General features: G+C 46.3%; 1 protein-coding gene across 1 annotated transcript in view; it reads left to right on the top strand.

The window, feature by feature from the left end:
* The first annotated feature begins 2,497 nt into the window (after positions 1-2,497).
* Positions 2,498-18,746, top strand: part of LOC121849683 — a 16,417-nt gene continuing 168 nt past the window's right edge. Inside the window, exons 1-4 of the mRNA XM_042338119.1 lie at positions 2,498-2,651; positions 4,181-4,205; positions 12,072-12,703; positions 14,201-14,225. Of these exons, the coding sequence (XP_042194053.1) occupies positions 2,630-2,651; positions 4,181-4,205; positions 12,072-12,703; positions 14,201-14,225 (704 nt within the window). The 5' untranslated portion in view covers positions 2,498-2,629. The remainder of the gene's footprint in view (positions 2,652-4,180; positions 4,206-12,071; positions 12,704-14,200; positions 14,226-18,746) is intronic.

Raw genomic sequence — 18,746 nt, 5'->3', positions numbered from 1 at the left:
AACTCCATTGTTGTTGTGATCTCTGCTATGTCGGGTTACTGAACTGTGCACCATGGCTTTGGGCTGTGTTATGTGAGCAGTGAATAGTGAGCAGAGCCGGGGGGAGTGAGCAGGGCCGGGGGAGTGAGCAGGGCTGGGGGGAGTGAGCGGGGCTGGGGGAGTGAGCAGGGCGGGGGGGGGAGTGAGCAGGGCTGGGGAGTGAGCAGGGCTGGGGGGGAGTGAGCAGGGCTGGGGGGGAGTGAGCAGGGCGGGGGGGGGGGAGTGAGCAGGGCTGGGGAGTGAGCAGGGCTGGGGGAGCAGGGCTGGGGGGGAGTGAGCAGGGCTGGGGAGTGAGCAGGGCTGGGGGGAGTGAGCAGGGCTGGGGAGTGAGCAGGGCTGGGGGGGAGTGAGCAGGGCTGGGGAGTGAGCAGGGCTGGGGGGGAGTGAGCAGGGCTGGGGAGTGAGCAGGGCTGGGGGGGAGTGAGCAGGGCTGGGGGGAGTGAGCAGGGCTGGGGAGTGAGCAGGGCTGGGGAGTGAGCAGGGCTGGGGAGCAGGGTTGGGGGTTGAGCAGGGCTGGGGAGTGAGCGGGGCCGGGGAGTGAGCGGGGCCGGGGAGGGAGCAGGGCTGGGGAGTGAGCAGGGCTGGGGAGTGAGCAGGGCTGGGGGGGAGTGAGCAGGGCTGGGGGGGAGTGAGCAGGGTTGGGGGGGAGTGAGCAGGGCCGGGGAGTGAGCGGGGCCGGGGAGTGAGCAGGGCTGGGGGGGAGTGAGCGGGGTTGGGGGGGAGTGAGCAGGGCTGGGGGGGAGTGAGCAGGGCTCGGGGAGCAGTGATGGGGAGTTCAGGGTTCAGTGGTGATTAAAGAGAAAGATGTTGTTCACCTTCACTTGAAGCTGAGGTTTCAGTTATTGTGAGAACTGTTGATTGTTGGGGACCAGTCACACAATGGCACTGATCCAAACACCAGATAAGAGCAAAGCTTTCTGTTGTTTTTTAATGAAAGTATTGATTTATTTTAATCTCGTTCCCATCACTGTGCCTCTGTGAGTCTTTATATTGTCAGGGATGGTGTTGGGGACGGTGTCTGTGTGTGTTGGGGACGGTGTCTGTGAGTGTGTTGGGGACGGTGTCTGTGGGTGTGTTGGGGACGGTGTCTGTGGGTGTATGTGGGAGACAGTGTATGTGTCTAGAACGGTGTCTGTGTGTGCGTGTGTAAGTGTGTGTGTATGTTGGGGACCATGTCTACGTGTGTGTGTGTGTGTGTGTGTTGGGGACCGTGTTTGTCTGCGTCTGCGAGTCCTTAATTTGGGACGTCGTTGTGGGGTTCTGAGAAAATTATAACATGATTAGGCAGTCAACATGGCTTTACGAAAGGGAAATTATGTTGAACAAATCTTATAGATTTTTGAGGATGTAACTAGTCGGTTAGATAGGGGGGAAGCAGTAGATGTGGTGTAACTGGATTTCCAGAAGGCATTCGACAGGTGCCACATAAAACTCTGTTACATAAGATTAGAGCCCATGGAATTAAAGGTTATCTATTATCTTGGATTGGAGAGTGGCTAATGGGAAGAAAACAGAGGGTTAGGGTGAGGGTTATTGTAAATCTGTAAAATACAACAGATCTAAATATGAACATTCACTGTCTATATATCAGGAAATATTAATATTGTAGAATGTTGATTAAATGTCTCTTATGAATGTGTGAAAAAAATGTTATGATAAATCGTTGAGGTTTGACCTCACAGTGTTGTTCAACTCTTCGTCAACTTCTCTTGTACATTCCCTCCTCTTTAACAACCTGTCCATCTGTCCTTTATTCTGAGATGAATTGAGGGTATGACCTGATCACGATGTCAACTCCATTGTTGTTGTGATCTCTGCTATGTCGGGTTACTGAACTGTGTACCATGGCTTTGGGCTGTGTTATGTGAGCAGTGAATAGTGAGCAGAGCCGGGGGGGAGTGAGCAGGGCCGGGGGGAGTGAGCAGGGCTGGGGGGAGTGAGCAGGGCCGGGGGAGTGAGCAGGGCTGGGGGGAGTGAGCAGGGCTGGGGGGAGTGAGCAGGGCTGGGGAGTGAGCAGGGCTGGGGGGGGAGTGAGCGGGCGGGGGGAGTGAGCAGGGCTGGGGGGGAGTGAGCAGGGCTGGGGAGTGAGCAGGGCTGGGGGGGAGTGAGCAAGGCTGGGGGGGGAGTGAGCAGGGCTGGGGGGAGTGAGCAGGGCCGGGGAGTGAGCAGGGCTGGGGGGAGTGAGCGGGGCTGGGGGGGAGTGAGCAGGGCTGGGGGGGAGTTAGCAGGGCTGGGGGGGAGTGAGCAGGGCTGGGGGGGAGTGAGCAGGGCTGGGGGGGAGTGAGCAGGGCTGGGGGGGAGTGAGCAGGGCTGGGGGGGGAGTGAGCAGGGCCGGGGAGTGAGCGGGGCTGGGGAGTGAGCGGGGCTGGGGGGGAGTGAGCAGGGCTGGGGGGGGAGTGAGCAGGGCTGGGGGGAGTGAGCAGGGCTGGGGGGAGTGAGCAGGGCTGGGGGGAGTGAGCAGGGCTCGGGGAGCAGTGATGGGGAGTTCAGGGTTCAGTGGTGATTAAAGAGAAAGATGTTGTTCACCTTCACTTGAAGCTGAGGTTTCAGTTATTGTGAGAACTGTTGATTGTTGGGGACCAGTCACACAATGGCACTGATCCCAACACCAGGTGAGAGCAAAGCTTTCTACTGTTTTTTAATGAAAATATTGATTTATTTTAATCTCGTTCCCATCACTGTGCCTCTGTGAGTCTTTATATTGTCAGGGATGGTGTTGGGGACAGTGTTTGTGAGTATGTTGGGGACGGTGTCTGTGTGTGTGTTGGGGACGGTGTCTGTGTGTGTGTTGGGGACGGTGTCTGTGGGTGTGTTGGGGACGGTGTCTGTGTGTGTGTTGGAGACGGTGTCTGTGTGTGTGTTGGGGACGGTGTCTGTGTGTTGAGATGGTGTCTGTGGGTGTATGTGGGAGACAGTGTGTGTGTTGAGAACGGTGTCTGTGTGCTCGTGTGTGTGTATGTGTGTGTATGTTGGGGACCATGTCTACGTGTGTGTGTGCGTGTGTGTTGGGGACCGTGTCTGCCTGTGTGTCTGCGTTTGCGAGTCCTTAATTAGGAACGTCGTTGTGGGGTACTTAGAAAATCATAACATGATTAGGCAGTCAACATGGCTTTACAAAAGGGAAATTATTTTGAACAGTTTTTGGGGATGTAACTAGTCGGTTAGATAGGGGGGAACCAGTAGATGTGGTGTAACAAGACTGAGGTTGAAAGATTTCTAAAGGATAGAGGCATTAAGAGATATGGGGATAAGCTGGAAAATGGAATTAGATTAGAGGATCAGCGATGATCGTATTAAATGGCGGGACAGGCTCGAGGGGCCGAATGTCCTACTCCTGCTCCTATGTCTTATGGTCTTATGGTGTGCAGGGGACCGTGTCTGTGTGTGTGGGGGATGGTGTCTGTGTGTGTGGGTGTGTGTGGATGACGGTGACTGTGTGTGTGTTGGGGATGGTGTCTGTTGGTTGGGGATCTTGTCTGTGAGTGTGTGTATGTGTGTGTTGGAGACAATGTCTGTGCGTCTGTGTTGAGGACAGTGTCTGTGTGTGTGTATGTGTGTTGGGGCTGGTGTGTGTTGCTGTGTTGGGGACAGTGTGTGCGTGTGTGTTGGATACGGTGTCTGTGTGGGTGTGTGTGTGAGGGACAGTGTCTGTGTGTGTGAGTATGTGTGTGGGTGTGTGTGTGTGTATGTGTGGGGGACAGTGTTTGTGTGTTGAAGATGGTGTCTGTGTGTATATGTGTATGCGCGTGTGTGTGTTGGGGACGGTGTCTGTTGGGGACGGTGTCTGAGTGTGTGTGTGTGTGTCTGTGGAGGGTACAGTATCTATGTGTGTGTTTCATTTCTCTGTTGCCGGCAGTTTTTGCTGTGTCTCTGAGTCTCTGTTATATTGAGTGTTCCCCACTCGCGGCTCCTGTGTGACCCACTGTGTTTGTCAGGAAAGAAGCCAAACCCAAACAGTAGAGCTGCCACATTGCTGCTCTGCTCCTGTCGCTGCTGAGGGGAGAACGCTTTGTTTACCCGCGAGTGGTGAGGACATTCCCTCCTGTATGGTCGCTGTATCAGTCAGGATTGTGTCTGTTCACTCTGTTGGTACCAGATAATAACCAGTGATAATGGCTCCTGTTTCTCCCTTGTTCAACAGACACAGTCAGTGACACCGAGGACAGGTACGTACAGATGTGAGGCAGCTGCTGAATACACTGCCGGATATTGTGAATGAATCACTTTTTCTCGCAGGTCTCTTCTGATTGGATCTTTGTCTCATTTCTCTCTCTCTCTCCCCCCACACACACACACACCTCTTGGGGTGGTGAGTGGCTGAGTTGGTGAGAAGAGGAAAATTTTGCAGTGAAGACTCCCGAGGTGTCGGACAGCGCATGTGCACATATGTGCACACACTATCAGTCCATGTGGACACACTATCAGCCCATGTGCACACACTATCAGCCCATGTGCACACACTCTCAGCCCATGTGCACACACTCTCAGCCCATGTGCACACACTATCAGCCCATGTGCACACACTATCAGCCCATGTGCACACACTATCAGTCCATGTGCACACACTCTCAGCCCATGTGCACATACTATCAGCCCATGTGCCCACACTATCAGCCCATGTGCACACACTATCAAACCATATGCACACACTATCAGCTCATGTGCACACACTATCAGCCCATGTGCACACACTATCACCCCATGTGCACACACTATCAGCCCATGTGCACACACTATCAGCCCATGTGCACACACTATCAGCCCATGTGCACACACTATCAGCCCATGTGCACACACTATCAAACCATGTGCACACACTATCAGTCCATGTGCACACACTATCAGCTTTGTGTGAAGGAGCTTTGCTGGTGTTATTCAGGTTATTGGGGCTCAACCCAAAGCTCCAATCTAACAGCCATAACAACACCAGTTTGTTAATTTGCCAGTGACCTTTTATACTTTGTGTCTTCACCTTATTGTCTCTTTCTTAATTGTCCTTAATTATTACAGTAATAAAACCACATCTTCCTTGCTCTCGTCTCTTTTCTTCTGTCATGTTCAATTAATCTTTCTGCTCATCTAATCTTTCTTCCTGATCTTGTGCTTGTTCCTTCTTTTCTCTGGTCTACTTTTCTTTTTTACTCAATTCTGTTCCTCTTTCTGTTCCATGGCCTTTTTTCCTCATCTCTCTGGGCATATATATTTTGTCTTGTATCCAATATGATCCTGGAATTTTTAAAATCAGTTTTCAACATTTTATCTTTGTCCACCCTTCTGTCTTGATATGTGTTTCTACACCATTGATGGCCAACCTTTATGGTCGTCCAACAAAATACATTTTCTTGATTGAATATTTCTGTAATTATGCCATAAATTAAGAAATATTCAAGAAAAAAACTACCAATCAAACATGGACTTACTGCCCACTGTCATCCATAGTTTTTCACCGTTTTGAAACAGTTTTTTTTGCTTCATCTCAGCATCGATCTCTAAAACCACAGGCACAGAGAAGATGAAATAATCTTTTCTCTGCCTGTTAGCAAGTCCCATAATACCTGTGACAATAATGGTACAGTCACCTTTCTTTGTTCTCTATTGGCATGTTCCTGTATGCCAGGATTGCCAAGTGTTTGTCCCCTGGTATTTTTTGTTTTTTTCCCACATTTTCTTTATTGCCTGGACTGTTCTCTCTGCCCTCCCGTTGCTCTGTGGATATCCTGGGGTGACCCTGTCCTGTGCTCTATCCTCAGCTCTTTGTGGGTTTTCTATATGGGGTACTCATGAATTGTAATTCATTATCACTGATTACAGTCTTGGGTATTCCACGCTGCACTAACATTTGTTTGGTATTATTTATTGCTGTTTTTGCAGTCGTGTCCTTTAGTTCTGCATATTCAAAATATCGTATTGTGTTGTTACCTACAATGAGGTAATCACTTACAAACTATTGGCCCATTTCTAACTTGCTTTTCCTCTCTAAAGACCTTGCCAACAGCAACATTGATAGCTCATTTCACGTCGGGAGAACCATGGTGCTGGAAAGTTAAGGGTTTGCACATGGTCAAAGAGTAAGTTCTTGAGATGGATCTTGAAGGCGCCATGGGACGGGGTGCGGTGGAGCGATTCAAGGATGGAGTTCTAGAAAGTGGGGGCAGAAATGTTGAGTGGTGGAGCGGTCAGGGTGGGGCACATCCTTGGCCCCCTTTCTTTTCTTGATTTACATGCTCCCTCTCAGCAATGTGATCTGCAAATATGGGTTCAAATTCCACATGTGTCCGACTGACACCCAAATCTACTTCTCCTCCAGCTGTAACTCCAGGTCCACCAATGCTCTATCAGCTTGTTTGTTAGACATCAAGGCTGGATGAACGCAAACCACCTGAAGTTGAATCATAGAATAATAGAATCATATAGCACAGAAAGAGGCCATTTGGCCCATCATGTCTCCCCCGCTCCTAAAAGACCAATCCAACTCAATCCCACTGGTCCGCTTTCTCTCCTTCGCCCTGCAATCCTGTCCTCCCCAAATACCCATCTACTTCACTCTTAAAAGTTGTCATTGAATCGGCTTCCACTACACTTTAAGGTAATGCATTCCAGATCCAAACAACTCACTGGGTAAAAAAAAATTCCTACCCCCCCCCCCGTTTCTGTTAACAACTATCTTAAATCATTGTCCTCAGGTTACTGACCCACATGCCAGTGGAAACAGTTTTTTTCTGGTTCAGCTTATCAATAACTTCCTCTTTGACCATACCTTCATTCCTGGGAATGTTGTCAAGATGGAAGCCATACTCCTTGGCTCCCATCAATGTCTTCTGTGGTTCTTATCCCCTCAATCTCCTTGGCCTTTCCCTGATACTTACTGAACTTGTGCGTAACCTTGACATCAGAGTTGATCCCAAGCTGTCCTTCCTCAGCACATCCGGTCCCTAACGAGGACCGCCTTCCTCCACCTCCATCACATTGCCTGCTTCCAACCATATGTCAATGCAGCCGCAACCTTCATTCACGCCTTGGTCACCTCCCGTCTCAACTATTCTAATGCCCTCCTCGCCAGTCTCTCCAACTCCCAACTATTCCAATGCCCTCCTTGCCAGTCTCCCCAGCTCCACTATCCATAAAGTCCAACTAATTGAATACTCTCTAATTCAAAACCAGCACTACACTCCATACCTCCATTATGCCGTACCCCCATCACACCGGTCCTCACCAGGCTCCACTGGCTCCCTATCACAGAATGGATCGACTTCAGGATCCTCTCACTTGTTTAGAAATCACATTATGTCCTGGCACCTCTGTACCTTTCTGACCTGCTTACTCCCCAGTCCACTACCTTGTCTCAAATTCCAATTCCAAATCTATTTGTTTTAATCATTTCTTCTCACAGTGCTCCATAGTTATATGACTTGCTTAACTATCTGAGAACAGTCCTAACTGTTTATGTCGACATTGCGGGGACTGAGCGGATTCTGTCGCCATAAGTGGGTTTCAAGATAAAACGAACGAGACTTGTGCATTGATTGTGGTTGAAGCGTTGTTGACTGGAATGAAAGGGATGGAAATGGGATGGAATTGGGAGGAATCTCAGACAGTGGACTCCAGCCATTCACAAGCGGCTGGAGTTGGGCTGTCAATCAGTGAGGAACAGAGAAGAACGAGGGAGGGAATGGGAGGAGTCAACTCATGATTGATTGACAGCTGGAGCCGCTTGTGATTGGCTGGAGCCCAAATACTCACAGGTGGCTCTAAGGCTGTCAATCACCTCAGAGCCACTGCTGATTGGTCCAATGGGACCAGCAATGGGAGGGAGGCAGCCCCGCCCCTGCTCCTCTGCTGGGTGGGAAGAGACAATGTTAACCTGAGATGCCCTTAAGCCGGACAAATGGTCATCCTGATGTGTCCGGTTTAACCAGTTTCCACTGTGCTTTGCTGCTTCAGCCATTTGTGCCAATGGCTCAGATTGAACAACAGAGGTCTGCAATCCTTCACATACACTAAATGCCTCTCTTCACACCCGCATAATGGCGTTGTTTTCAGGTTACTCCGCTTCTTGTATGTCCTCTAGTTCTTTCCTTACTGAAGTGATGATATCTTCATCTACCAGTGCTGCAGTACACTGCCCATTTACATCCTCATTAACAACAAGATCCATGAACTCTTCATTTTACAAAATAAGAGCTTCACACATCACCTGATCAGAATCTTCTTGGCCACTACAGGTATCAGCTGTGAATCCACGGAAGCCATCATGTGAATCCCAGAAAAAAACACACACACTAAATAATTGTGAATTCTCTTGTTTTACCAGTGATTTTGAAGACTTCTATTAGGTCTCCTCGTAACCTTCTCTGCTCCAATGAGAATAATCCTAACCTCTTTAGCCTTTCCTTATAATCAAGGTCCCTCATTCCTGGTACCATCCTCGTAAATCTCCTCTGCACCCTTTCCAATGCCTTAACATCCTTCCTATAGTGTGTTGCCCAGAACTGGGCGCAGTATTCTAATTGAGGCCTAACCAGTGTTTTATATAAGTTAATCATAACCTCCTGACTCTTGTACTCTATGCCGCTATTTATAAAGCCTTGTATCCCATATGCCCTTTTTATATCTTTATCTACCTGTCCTGCCACCTTCAAGGATTCATTTACCTGAACCCCCAGATATCTCTGTTCTTTACCCCCCTTAAGATTGTATTACCAGCCTATATTGCCTCCCCTCATTCTTTCTTCCAAAATGCATTACCTCGTATTTCTCCACATTGAAATTCATCTGCCATGTGTCTACTCATTTTACCATTCTATTTTTCTTACAAGTCTTTAATGTGTCACTTTGTCAAATGTTAAATGACTTCCCGCTGCCCTTTAGTTGTTTTACCTGCCAATCTTTCTTTCCAGTCCACCTTGGCAAGGTCTCTGGCCTGTAGTTGGGACGTCCTCCCGACGATTGTCCTTCTGCCCTTTTTTGTACAGAAGAGTAACATTGGCCACTCTCCAGTCCTCTGGCACCACCCCTGAGTCCAACGAAGATTGAAAAGTTGTAGCCAAAGCCTCCGTTATTTGTATCCGTGCCTCCCATAGTATCCTTGGCTGCATCCCGTCCGGACCGGGCGACTTATCTACCTTGAGCCCAGTCAACCTTTTCAGTTCTTCCTCTCTGTTTACACTTATCCTATCCATTTCCTCTACCCTCTCGTCCGATATTGTGGCATTTGGTGCATCCGCTTCTTTTGTGAAGACAGATGCAAAGTACTCATTCAGTACATCAGCCATGCCCTCTGCCTCCACAACAAGATTTCCGCCTTGGTCCTTAATTGGCCCCACCCTACCTTTGACTAACCTTTTTTTCTTGATATGTTTGTAAAATATTTTAGGATTTCCTTTAATGTTACCCGCTAACCTTTTTTCATTTTGCCCCTCTTATTTCCTTTTTCAGTTCTCTTCTGTATTTCTTATATTCTATTTGGTTGTCTTCTGTATCTTAGGTTTGACATTTGTCATATACCTCCTTTTTCTGCTTCATTCTAGACACAATTACCTTCGTCATCCAGGGAGGTTTTGATTGGCCTGCTTTTCCCTTTTGTGGGACAGAATGTATTTGTTCTGTCCCCGAGCTATCTCATCCTTGAAGACTTCCCACTGCCCTTTAGTTGTTTTACCTGCCAATCTTTCTTTCCAGCCCACCTTGGCTGGGTCTCTTTTTAACTCACTGAAATTAACCCTCTTCCAGTTGAACATCTTCACCTTTGATTGTTCCTTGTCCCTTTCCATATGCACTCTGAATCTAATGATGTTGTGATCACTATTGCCCAGATGCTCTCCCACTGAAACCTGCTCCACTTGCCCTACTTCATTCCCCAGAACTGCTTCCTTCCTCGTTGGGCTGGAAACATACTGATCAAGAAAGTTATCCTGTATGCATTTTAGCAATCTTTCCCTCTCCTTGCCCTTTGCGCTGTTGTTTTGCCAGTCTATGTTGGGATAATTAAAGTCCCCCATTATCACAACTCTATTGGCCTTGCATCTGTCTGAGATCTGCTTGCAGATCTGCTCATCTATTTCCTTCCCACTATTTGGTGGTCTATAGTATACCCCTACCAGCGTAACAACTCCTTTTTTGTTCCTTAACGTTAACCAGATAGATTCTGTTTTGGGGATCCTCCAGCACCTCGACCCTTTCCATGGCTATAACCGTATCCTTGATTAATATTGCCAAACCCCCTCCTATTTGTCTAGTTCCTTCCTTACTGAGATGATGATATCTTCATCTGCTAGTGCTGCAGTACATTGCTCATTTACATCCTCATTAACAAAAAGATCAATGAACTCTTCGTTTTGCAAAATAAGAGCTTCATACAGCACTTTTTGGAGAAAATCAGATGTTATCCAGGTTTTGGCTTCATTTTTGCCGGTAGATATTTGATGTTTTTGAAGCATTACAGGGATTTTGATTTTCCTATTATGAGAGGCTGTATGTGACCATAATTGAATAATGGAACTGCGGTCTTCAGGTTGTTTGCCTCCAGTACAGGGTTGTCCCTCAATGCAGTAAGTTGTGTCCGGGTGCACTTAAACAACAAGGGGGGCTTGTCTGTGTTGTAAATTTTTGACAAATTGTGGTCCCATAGAATTCCTGGGGAAGGGTCTCTTACTCCTCAAAGTGAGACAAGTCAGCAGACTTACCCTCGCTGTAGTGTTTTGTACACAGATAATAATAATCCATACATTTGTTATAGCCACTTATCACATTTTCAAGAATCTTCTTGGCCAACTCAGATATCAGCTGTGAATCCACGGAAGCCATCATGTGAGTCCCTGAAGAAAACACACACACTAAATAATTGTGAATTCTCTTGTTTTACCAATGTCGTGGCTTGGTTTAAATTGTGCTTTGTGACAGCTGAGGAGATTTAATCGCGGTGTTCAAAATTATGAGGGGTTTTGATAGAGTAGATCGGGAGAAACCGTTTCCTTTGGTGAATGGATTGTGGTCCTGCAGCTCAGTGGTTAGAGCACTCACCTTGCAAGCGAGACACCTGGGTTCAATTCCAGACAGAGCGAAACCTGGGCAAGTTTCCTTACCCCACACGCCTAATAATAATCCCTCCAAAACAAAACAATAATAAATTGGTCATTTTCAATATACGACTGTTTGTGGGACATTGCTGTGCGCAATTGGCTGTCAAGTTTCACCCACAAATATACAGTCAATTCACTTTACAGTATTTTCTGTGAAGCGCTTTGGGATGTTTAGAAGACGTGAAAGCGCTATATCAAATGCAAGGATTATTATTATTGTAGTAAGTAGGAACCCAATTGTTTGTCGATTTGTGAATCGTTTTACCGGGTATAATAATCCCTCAAAAAATGTTTTTGCGGGATACTGCTGTACACAGTTGGCTACTGCATTTCGCCCACAAAAATGGGGAGCACTGTGCCATAAAATATTGTGTGAACAGTTCCACTCGCTCTTGTTTTTTGGTGACAAATTTGTATTGCTCAATCTTCACATTGTTTTATGCACAGCACCGCACCACTTAATATTCATCACGTCCTGTAATGGCATTTGATACCCCCTTCCAAAGTCTTAAAATATTGTCATTCCTCTTCTGCTACATTCAAAACTATAGTAATTTGTTGTCTTTGTGGCTGTACTAGTGAAATCCCGCTCAAACCAGTGCCAATTGTGACTCAAGCTTCCCATTGATGTCAATGGTCTCGGTATTTACATACCCCTCGATATTTAATTGACTCCCTCGATGCAGAATGCATTTTGCTTCTTTCACTCTCCATTTCTAATTGCGTACAGTAGTTATTTCCTGTCCAATTCAGTTTTCTTCTGACACCCTGTAAGAACACAGCTGTTACTCATTTTATTAGGGTTCAATCCAAGCCATAACCATACCAGTTTGCTCTTTTCCCAGTATTCTTTTTATATTTTGTGGGGAAGAGGGAGGAGACGATGGTGAAAAAGGCAGGTTCCTTGGGCCTTCCTCTGAGCTGGGTTTCTAATTGAGTTTCTAATATTAACAGGAAATCTTACAAAGCTGAGGTTGAACAGAGGAAGGAGGATTTGAAAGATTTTGTCACCTTGTTCCCTATGTGGAGAGTGTGGATGATCAGCTACATCAGAGACCTACGAGAGATCGCAGACAGCATTTACTCGATTCACAAACCTGGCCCGAGAGTGGGAGTCGGCCAGAGTGTGGCTGGTGGGGCTGACAACACTGCAGCTTTTGACACGGACACTGTAACCCAAACACTGAGACAGAAAAGGGTTAATGATATCAGGGAACAATATACAAAGGACAGCAGAGAAATGGCAGAGTGTTACACAAAACTCTCACGAGCAGTTCGGATCTTGAAGCAATATAGTAAGAAATCAGATATTACATTTCCTGGTGGAGCTGAGAGTCTCACTGAACACTTGGCTGTATTTGCTGCTGTGGCTGAAACAATAAGCAAACAGGTGTCAGTGACATCCAGGGCCGGGTCAGCAGCTCAGACAGGATTATTTATTGCATCGGATCTGATCTCCAGAGTAAACGATGTTCATAATCTCAACTGTGGAGCCAGGGCAGATGCTGCTAAACATATTCACGGTGTGGCTGAAGTGATGGAGAATGAAGTGATGGCGTATGAAGAGATTTATAAACATCTGGAAGGTACAGTCATAGTTGCTTCCCTTTCTCAGTCACCCACGGTGAGACATCTGAACAATGTGATAAGGTGCTATATCAAAAGGAAGGATTATTATCAAAGAATCATAAAATTATACAGCACTGAAGGAGGCCATTCGGCCCATCGTTTCTGTGCCGGCTATTTGAAAAGCGCTTCCAATTGAATCCTACTCCACCGCGCTCTCCCCATAGCCTGCAAGCCTGTCCTCCCAGAATTATTATCTAATATTATTATTATTCCCCTGTAATCCTCTTCTCCCTCAGTAATGCCATCCACAGGGGCGCAAGATCAACTTCAACATGTATCTGGATGTGGCCCTCAACTCCCGGCTCTCACTGTCCTGACAGATAGCGGCTCACGTCAAATCCTGGATGAGCCTCAACTTTCTGTAACTGACCAAAGCAGAAACCATTATGCGAGACTCCACCAGCACCTTCTCACCTCTGGACCTCTCTGTCTATACCTCCTGCCTGCTCTCCAGCTCCAACTTAACCCTTTGGCCAGCTGGGGCTATAAATCTACACCTCGATATTTGGTAAAAAATCACATAGAATCTTAGAATCTTACAGCACAGAAGGAGGCCATTCGGCTCATCGTGCCTGTGCCAGCTCTTTGAAAGAGCTATCCAACTAGTCCCACTCCCCCAAACTTACCCCATGGCCCCGCAAATTCAAAATATAAATACATATACAATTTGTTTTGGTCAGCAGTGTCTCTGACACACGCGGAAACCCATTGCTGTGCTTAAGAGTCTCCAAACTAAACTGAGTATCCACATAGGTGAAAATTTCCATGTCTGGAATGGAATGCACACTCTCTCCCTGGATGGACACCCACTGCTTATCTAATTCTGGAGAGAATTAGGCAAAGGCTGGTGAGAGCCAAGCCTTTGGGACTCTAGACTGTGTGTTAAGGTAACTGCTGGAGTTTAATCAGCTAAAATCACAGTTTGCCATTGAGAGCACCGTGTGGGAAGCTTCCCACTGTTTCTTCAGGTAGGACCATTCTATTCATTAGGGCTTTGCAGGGTGAACAGGATCTGAGTGTGAAGAGTCTCTGCCCCCAGTGAATGGTCTGCCCTTCCAGATCCTGCCAGTCAGCCAGGCTGTGCTGTGCTGTCATCAGCAGTGCCCTTGAATACTGTGGACCTGCCAGGCTCAGGAACCGGACGAGAGATCATCACAGTGTGGGCATTTCACTCAAAAAATATACTGTCAATTCCCTTTACAGTATATTCTGTGAAGCGCTTTGAGACGTCTCGAAGACATGATAAGGCTCTGTATCAATTGCAAGAATTATTATTATAGGATGGACTAAATTCCATTCCCAAACATGTCACCTTGGAGCCTGTTCAGCCCCGAGACCCTGCTTCCCCCACCCCAGACACACACCCTACCCCCAAGATGCATTGTCACCAGTTGGTCATTTAGCATCTGATAATAAGCAGTAATAATGGCTCTTGTTTCTCCCTTATTTAACAGACACAGTCAGCGCCACTAAGGACAGGTATGTACAGATGTGAATCAATTACTTGTTCTCGTCCGACTCTGTCTGATTGGCTCTTTATCTGATTACTGGAGTCCTGTAGCTGTGCGCAATTTGTTGCTGAGTTTAGCCGACAAATATACAGTCAATACACCTTACAGTATATTCTTTGAAGTGTTTTGAGACATCTGGAAGATCTGAAAAGCGCTGTATCAAATGCAAGTATTATTATATTATTATTTCTCTCTCTATTCCCCCACCTCCCCATCCAGGTTCAGAGATGGCAAGGTGCGTGGGGGTGGGGGGGCGGGGAATAGTCTGTTTCTGGCTCCACACACCTGTCAGTGCTGCAGGATAGAGGGACGTGTAAAGTGGATGAGAAGTTGCCTGAATCAGAGGAAGTAAAGCGCAGTGGTTCCCGAAGTAGAATGAGATGTCGCCAGTGACTGGCAGGTGCCCAGGGCTCAGTGTTGGAGTCCCTGGTGGTTACTGCACGATAATGACCTGCAATTGGGGATCAAACCTGGATTCTGGATTAAGTTACTGATAACAGGACACCTGGACAGAAGAGGGAGATGGTTAGATTGGGGAACTGGGCTGAGAGGCGGCAGATAATTATATTGTAATCTATACTAATTAAACGACAATGTCTGTCTGCGCTTCAAGAAGTATATCAATAACAAATTGATGTAGAGACATGTTTTATACCTCATCGGAAAGGCTTTGTATCTTGGAGCTAAGTGGCAGCGGGAACAAAATAAAGAACACAGATGAAGCTAAGCAGCAGGAACAACAAAATTGCATCTTTAAAGCACCTTTCACGTCAGGAGGACATCCTAGTGATTATAAATTATACATCTCTATTGATCATCATAAAGATGCCTAAGTGAAAATCAAACTTTTCAAGAATAAGCAAAAATGCTAGACAAAAGAGAGAAGGCACATTAAATGAAACTGTGGAACAAAGTCCTCCCACAGGAGTCCTTCCAGATGAGTATAGATAAAGATGAAATGTCTGTCTGTGTGTCTGTCTGTATCAATCTACATTCTGTATTGGATCCTTTGATTGCAAGCGTAGCTGCAACGCGTACAACTAGTTACATGTAAATTAATAGAATAATTTAGAATATTAACAACAACAACAACTTGGATTTATATAGTGCCTTCCGCGCCGGACGGCGTCTATATTAATAGTGGAGCTTAGTGATTAGAGCACTTGCCTTGCAAGCAAGAGGACCTGGATTCAATTCCCAAGCAGTGCGAAACTTTGAGTAAGTTTCCTTACTCCACACACCTCTGTTTACCTATCAGTAGGTAGAAACACGGTTGTCAGTTGATTGGCGGATTGCTTTTCCGGAGGTAATAATCCTTTTAAAAAAATAATAATAATAATAATTGGTCACACAATCCACGACTGTTTGTAGGACACTGCTGTACGCAATTGTCCCCCTTTTTCAGCTCATAAAATATACAGTCGATTCACTTTTCAGTATATTTTGTGGAGTGCTTTGCAAGTCTCTAACACGTGAAAAGGCTGTATATCAAATAGAAGGACTGTTATTATATGTTTACAGAGTATTTATTTTCATAGAATCATAAAAATATACAGCAGAGAAGAGGCCATTCAGCCCATTGTGTCTGTGCCGCCTCTTTGAAAGGAGCTGCCAAATCAATTCCAATCCCCATAGCGCTGCACACTTGTTCTCCCCAAATAATTACCTACTTCTCTCTTAAAAGTTGTTATCGAATTAGCTTCCACCGCCCTTATAGGCAATGCATTCCAGATCTGAATGATTTGCTGTGTGAAAAATGATCTCCTCACCTCCCCTCTGTTTCTTTTAACAACGATTTTAAATTTGGTGTCAATCAGGTTACTGACCCACCCGCCAGTGGAAATACAATTCTCGCTCAGTTCCCTCCTCACGCTGCTGGGCTCACTGCTCAAGAACACTTTGCTCCCTGGGCAAAGAAAAAGAGGATAAGTAACCTAACTGCAGGGCAGGGGATGTCAGGAGTGAGACCAATGCTCCCTGTCAGCGATGCCCACACTCCCACACACGAGATTTGACACTTAGGTTACAGAGAGCAGTTGGAGGCTGGGTGGGGTTGGGGAAGAGGTAATCTCTGAGGCCCAGTGTGAAGCTGGTGTAAAATGTAAAATCTACTCTCTTAAAAGTTGTTATCAAATTGGCTTCCACCGCCCTTTCAGGAACGCATTCCAGATCCAAACAACTCGCTGTGTAAAACAATTTCCCTTGTTTCCCCTCCCGTTTCTTTTAACAACTATTTTAAATCATTCCTCGAGTTACCGAGCCACACGCCAGTGGAAATAGTTTCTCCTTGTTCACACTATCGAATCCCCTCATCATTTTAAAAACTTCTATTAAGTCTCCTCTTAACTTTCTTTGCTCCAAGGAGAATAATCCTGGCTTCTCTAGTCTCTCCTCATAACTGACGTCCTGTCAGTCCTGTAGCTCAGTGGTTTGAGCACTCGCTTTGCAAGCGAGAGACTGAGTACAATTCCCAGGCGAAACCTTGGGCAAGTTTTCTTACTCCACACAGAGCCTAATAATAATCCCTCCAAAAACCCCAAACAATAATAATTGGTCATTTTCAATCTACGACTGTTTGTGGACATTGCGTGCGCAATTGGCTGCCGCGTTCGCCCACAAATATACAGTCAATTCACTTTACATTGTGTTCTGTGAAGCGCTTTAGGACGTCCTCCCGACGTGAAAAGCGCTATATCAAATGCAAGGGTAGTATTATTTACCATCCTGGTAAATCTCCTTTGCACCCTCTCCAATGCCTTGACATCCTTCCTCAAGTGTGGTGCCCAGAACTGAACACAGTCTTTAGCAGTGTTTTATAAATGTTAATCATAACTTTCTGACTTTTGTATTTTATGGCCCTATTTATAAAGCCTAGTATCCCGTATGCTTTTTTTTAACAGCTTTATCTCCCTTGTCCTGCCACCTTCAAATATTTATTTATATGAAGCCCAGTCTCTCTGTTCTTATTTTATTGATAAATATTATTACTAATTTACTAATTATATATATAGCATATTAAAAGTAGAGAGACTGACATGGAAATAATAAAATGATCATGTGACCAGCTCTTTATAACTTCTCTGAATCCCCTGCTTTCTGGAAATCACCGAATACGATTATAGAGGGCAGAGTCAACGATTAAAGGGACAAAGAGAGAGAGAGACAGAGCTGCCCTCATCCCTCCAGAGAACACATGATCTTTCTCTTCAGAAATCTGTAACTACTTTCCTCTGTGGGAAAGGCTGCCCTGACCCCACTGGGCTCCCTGTGTCTGGTGCTGTGTGTGATGTGGGCAGTAGCTGAGAGTTGGTTGTTTTGTGTTCACAGGAAGCCTTCCTCACTGAGCTGGCAAAGAGGACTGATGATGTGCAGAGCTTTAAAGCACAGCTCTCTGTGGAGGGAACAGGGGAGGACACCTGAGAGCACTGCGAGAGGCTGCGGACCACATCGACACCTTCACAGATCAGACACAGCTCTGACCATTGGGCTCCATACTGCGTATTGCCGGAGTGATACTGATTATTGTGGCAATAATCATTGGCACAACATTCGCGAAGATATTGGTAAAGAGGTTGGTGTTCACACTCAGCCTCACCATTGTGGGAGTTGTAATAGCTGCAGTCGGGACTGTTATCACCTTTGTAGCTCGTGGCAATATCACTGCTTCACAAACAGAGAAAGTGATAAGAGTGAATGAAATAGAACAATATAAAACAGACAGCAGAGCCATGGCGGATTGCTACAATAAACTCCACAGGATAATCCAATTGTTCATGAAATCAGGAAGATATCCATCTACTGGTAAAGCTGAGATGTTCTCCAGTGGTTCATGTGCTTTTCCCCTCATTGTTGACATGGAGGCCACCCACAAGGTAAACCCAGTGAGGGCTGTTTTACAGTTTCTCTTAGCAATTGTTGTTGTGTACGATGTTTACTTTGCAATAAAGAATATCCTTAACTGTTGCAACGGATCCAAGTCAGGAATTGCTGAACAGGTACGAAAAGTGGTTAATATGATGGAGACTGAGGTACGATCATGTGAAAAGGTTTATAAACCCATAGAAATGATGCAAAGAACAGCTTAACCAATATACACAGTTTGGCTATAATTGCCCTCAGTAACTGTGGAATAGGGGGGACTTCAGCCTGGTGTCTCCTGATGCCGGGTGAGGACAAGCTGGGATTCCCCACAACCCAATATAACCCACTGCACTTACAGCACCTTTTACACAAGAGGCCATTGGGGCAGGAAGAGAAGACACAAAGCAACTGGTTTTGGGAAGAGTTCGAGAACAGGGACACAGTGCCTGACCCTGGATTAGTGATGGTGGAAGAGGGGCTGAGAAACACATTGACCTGAGTGGGAGAAGTGGAGGGAGTGGGCAGGACACTGGGAGCTGCAGGAGATCACAGAAAAGATATCACTCAATACTTTAACGCGAGTTCATTCGGCGGACGGCTATACAAAAAATATAGATCGGGGCATCCG

Source organism: Callorhinchus milii, unplaced genomic scaffold (genome assembly GCF_018977255.1).
Source record: "Callorhinchus milii isolate IMCB2004 unplaced genomic scaffold, IMCB_Cmil_1.0 Scaffold1, whole genome shotgun sequence".
NCBI classification, from domain to species: Eukaryota; Metazoa; Chordata; class Chondrichthyes; order Chimaeriformes; family Callorhinchidae; genus Callorhinchus; species Callorhinchus milii.
This window is presented reverse-complemented; position numbering and strand designations above follow the sequence as displayed.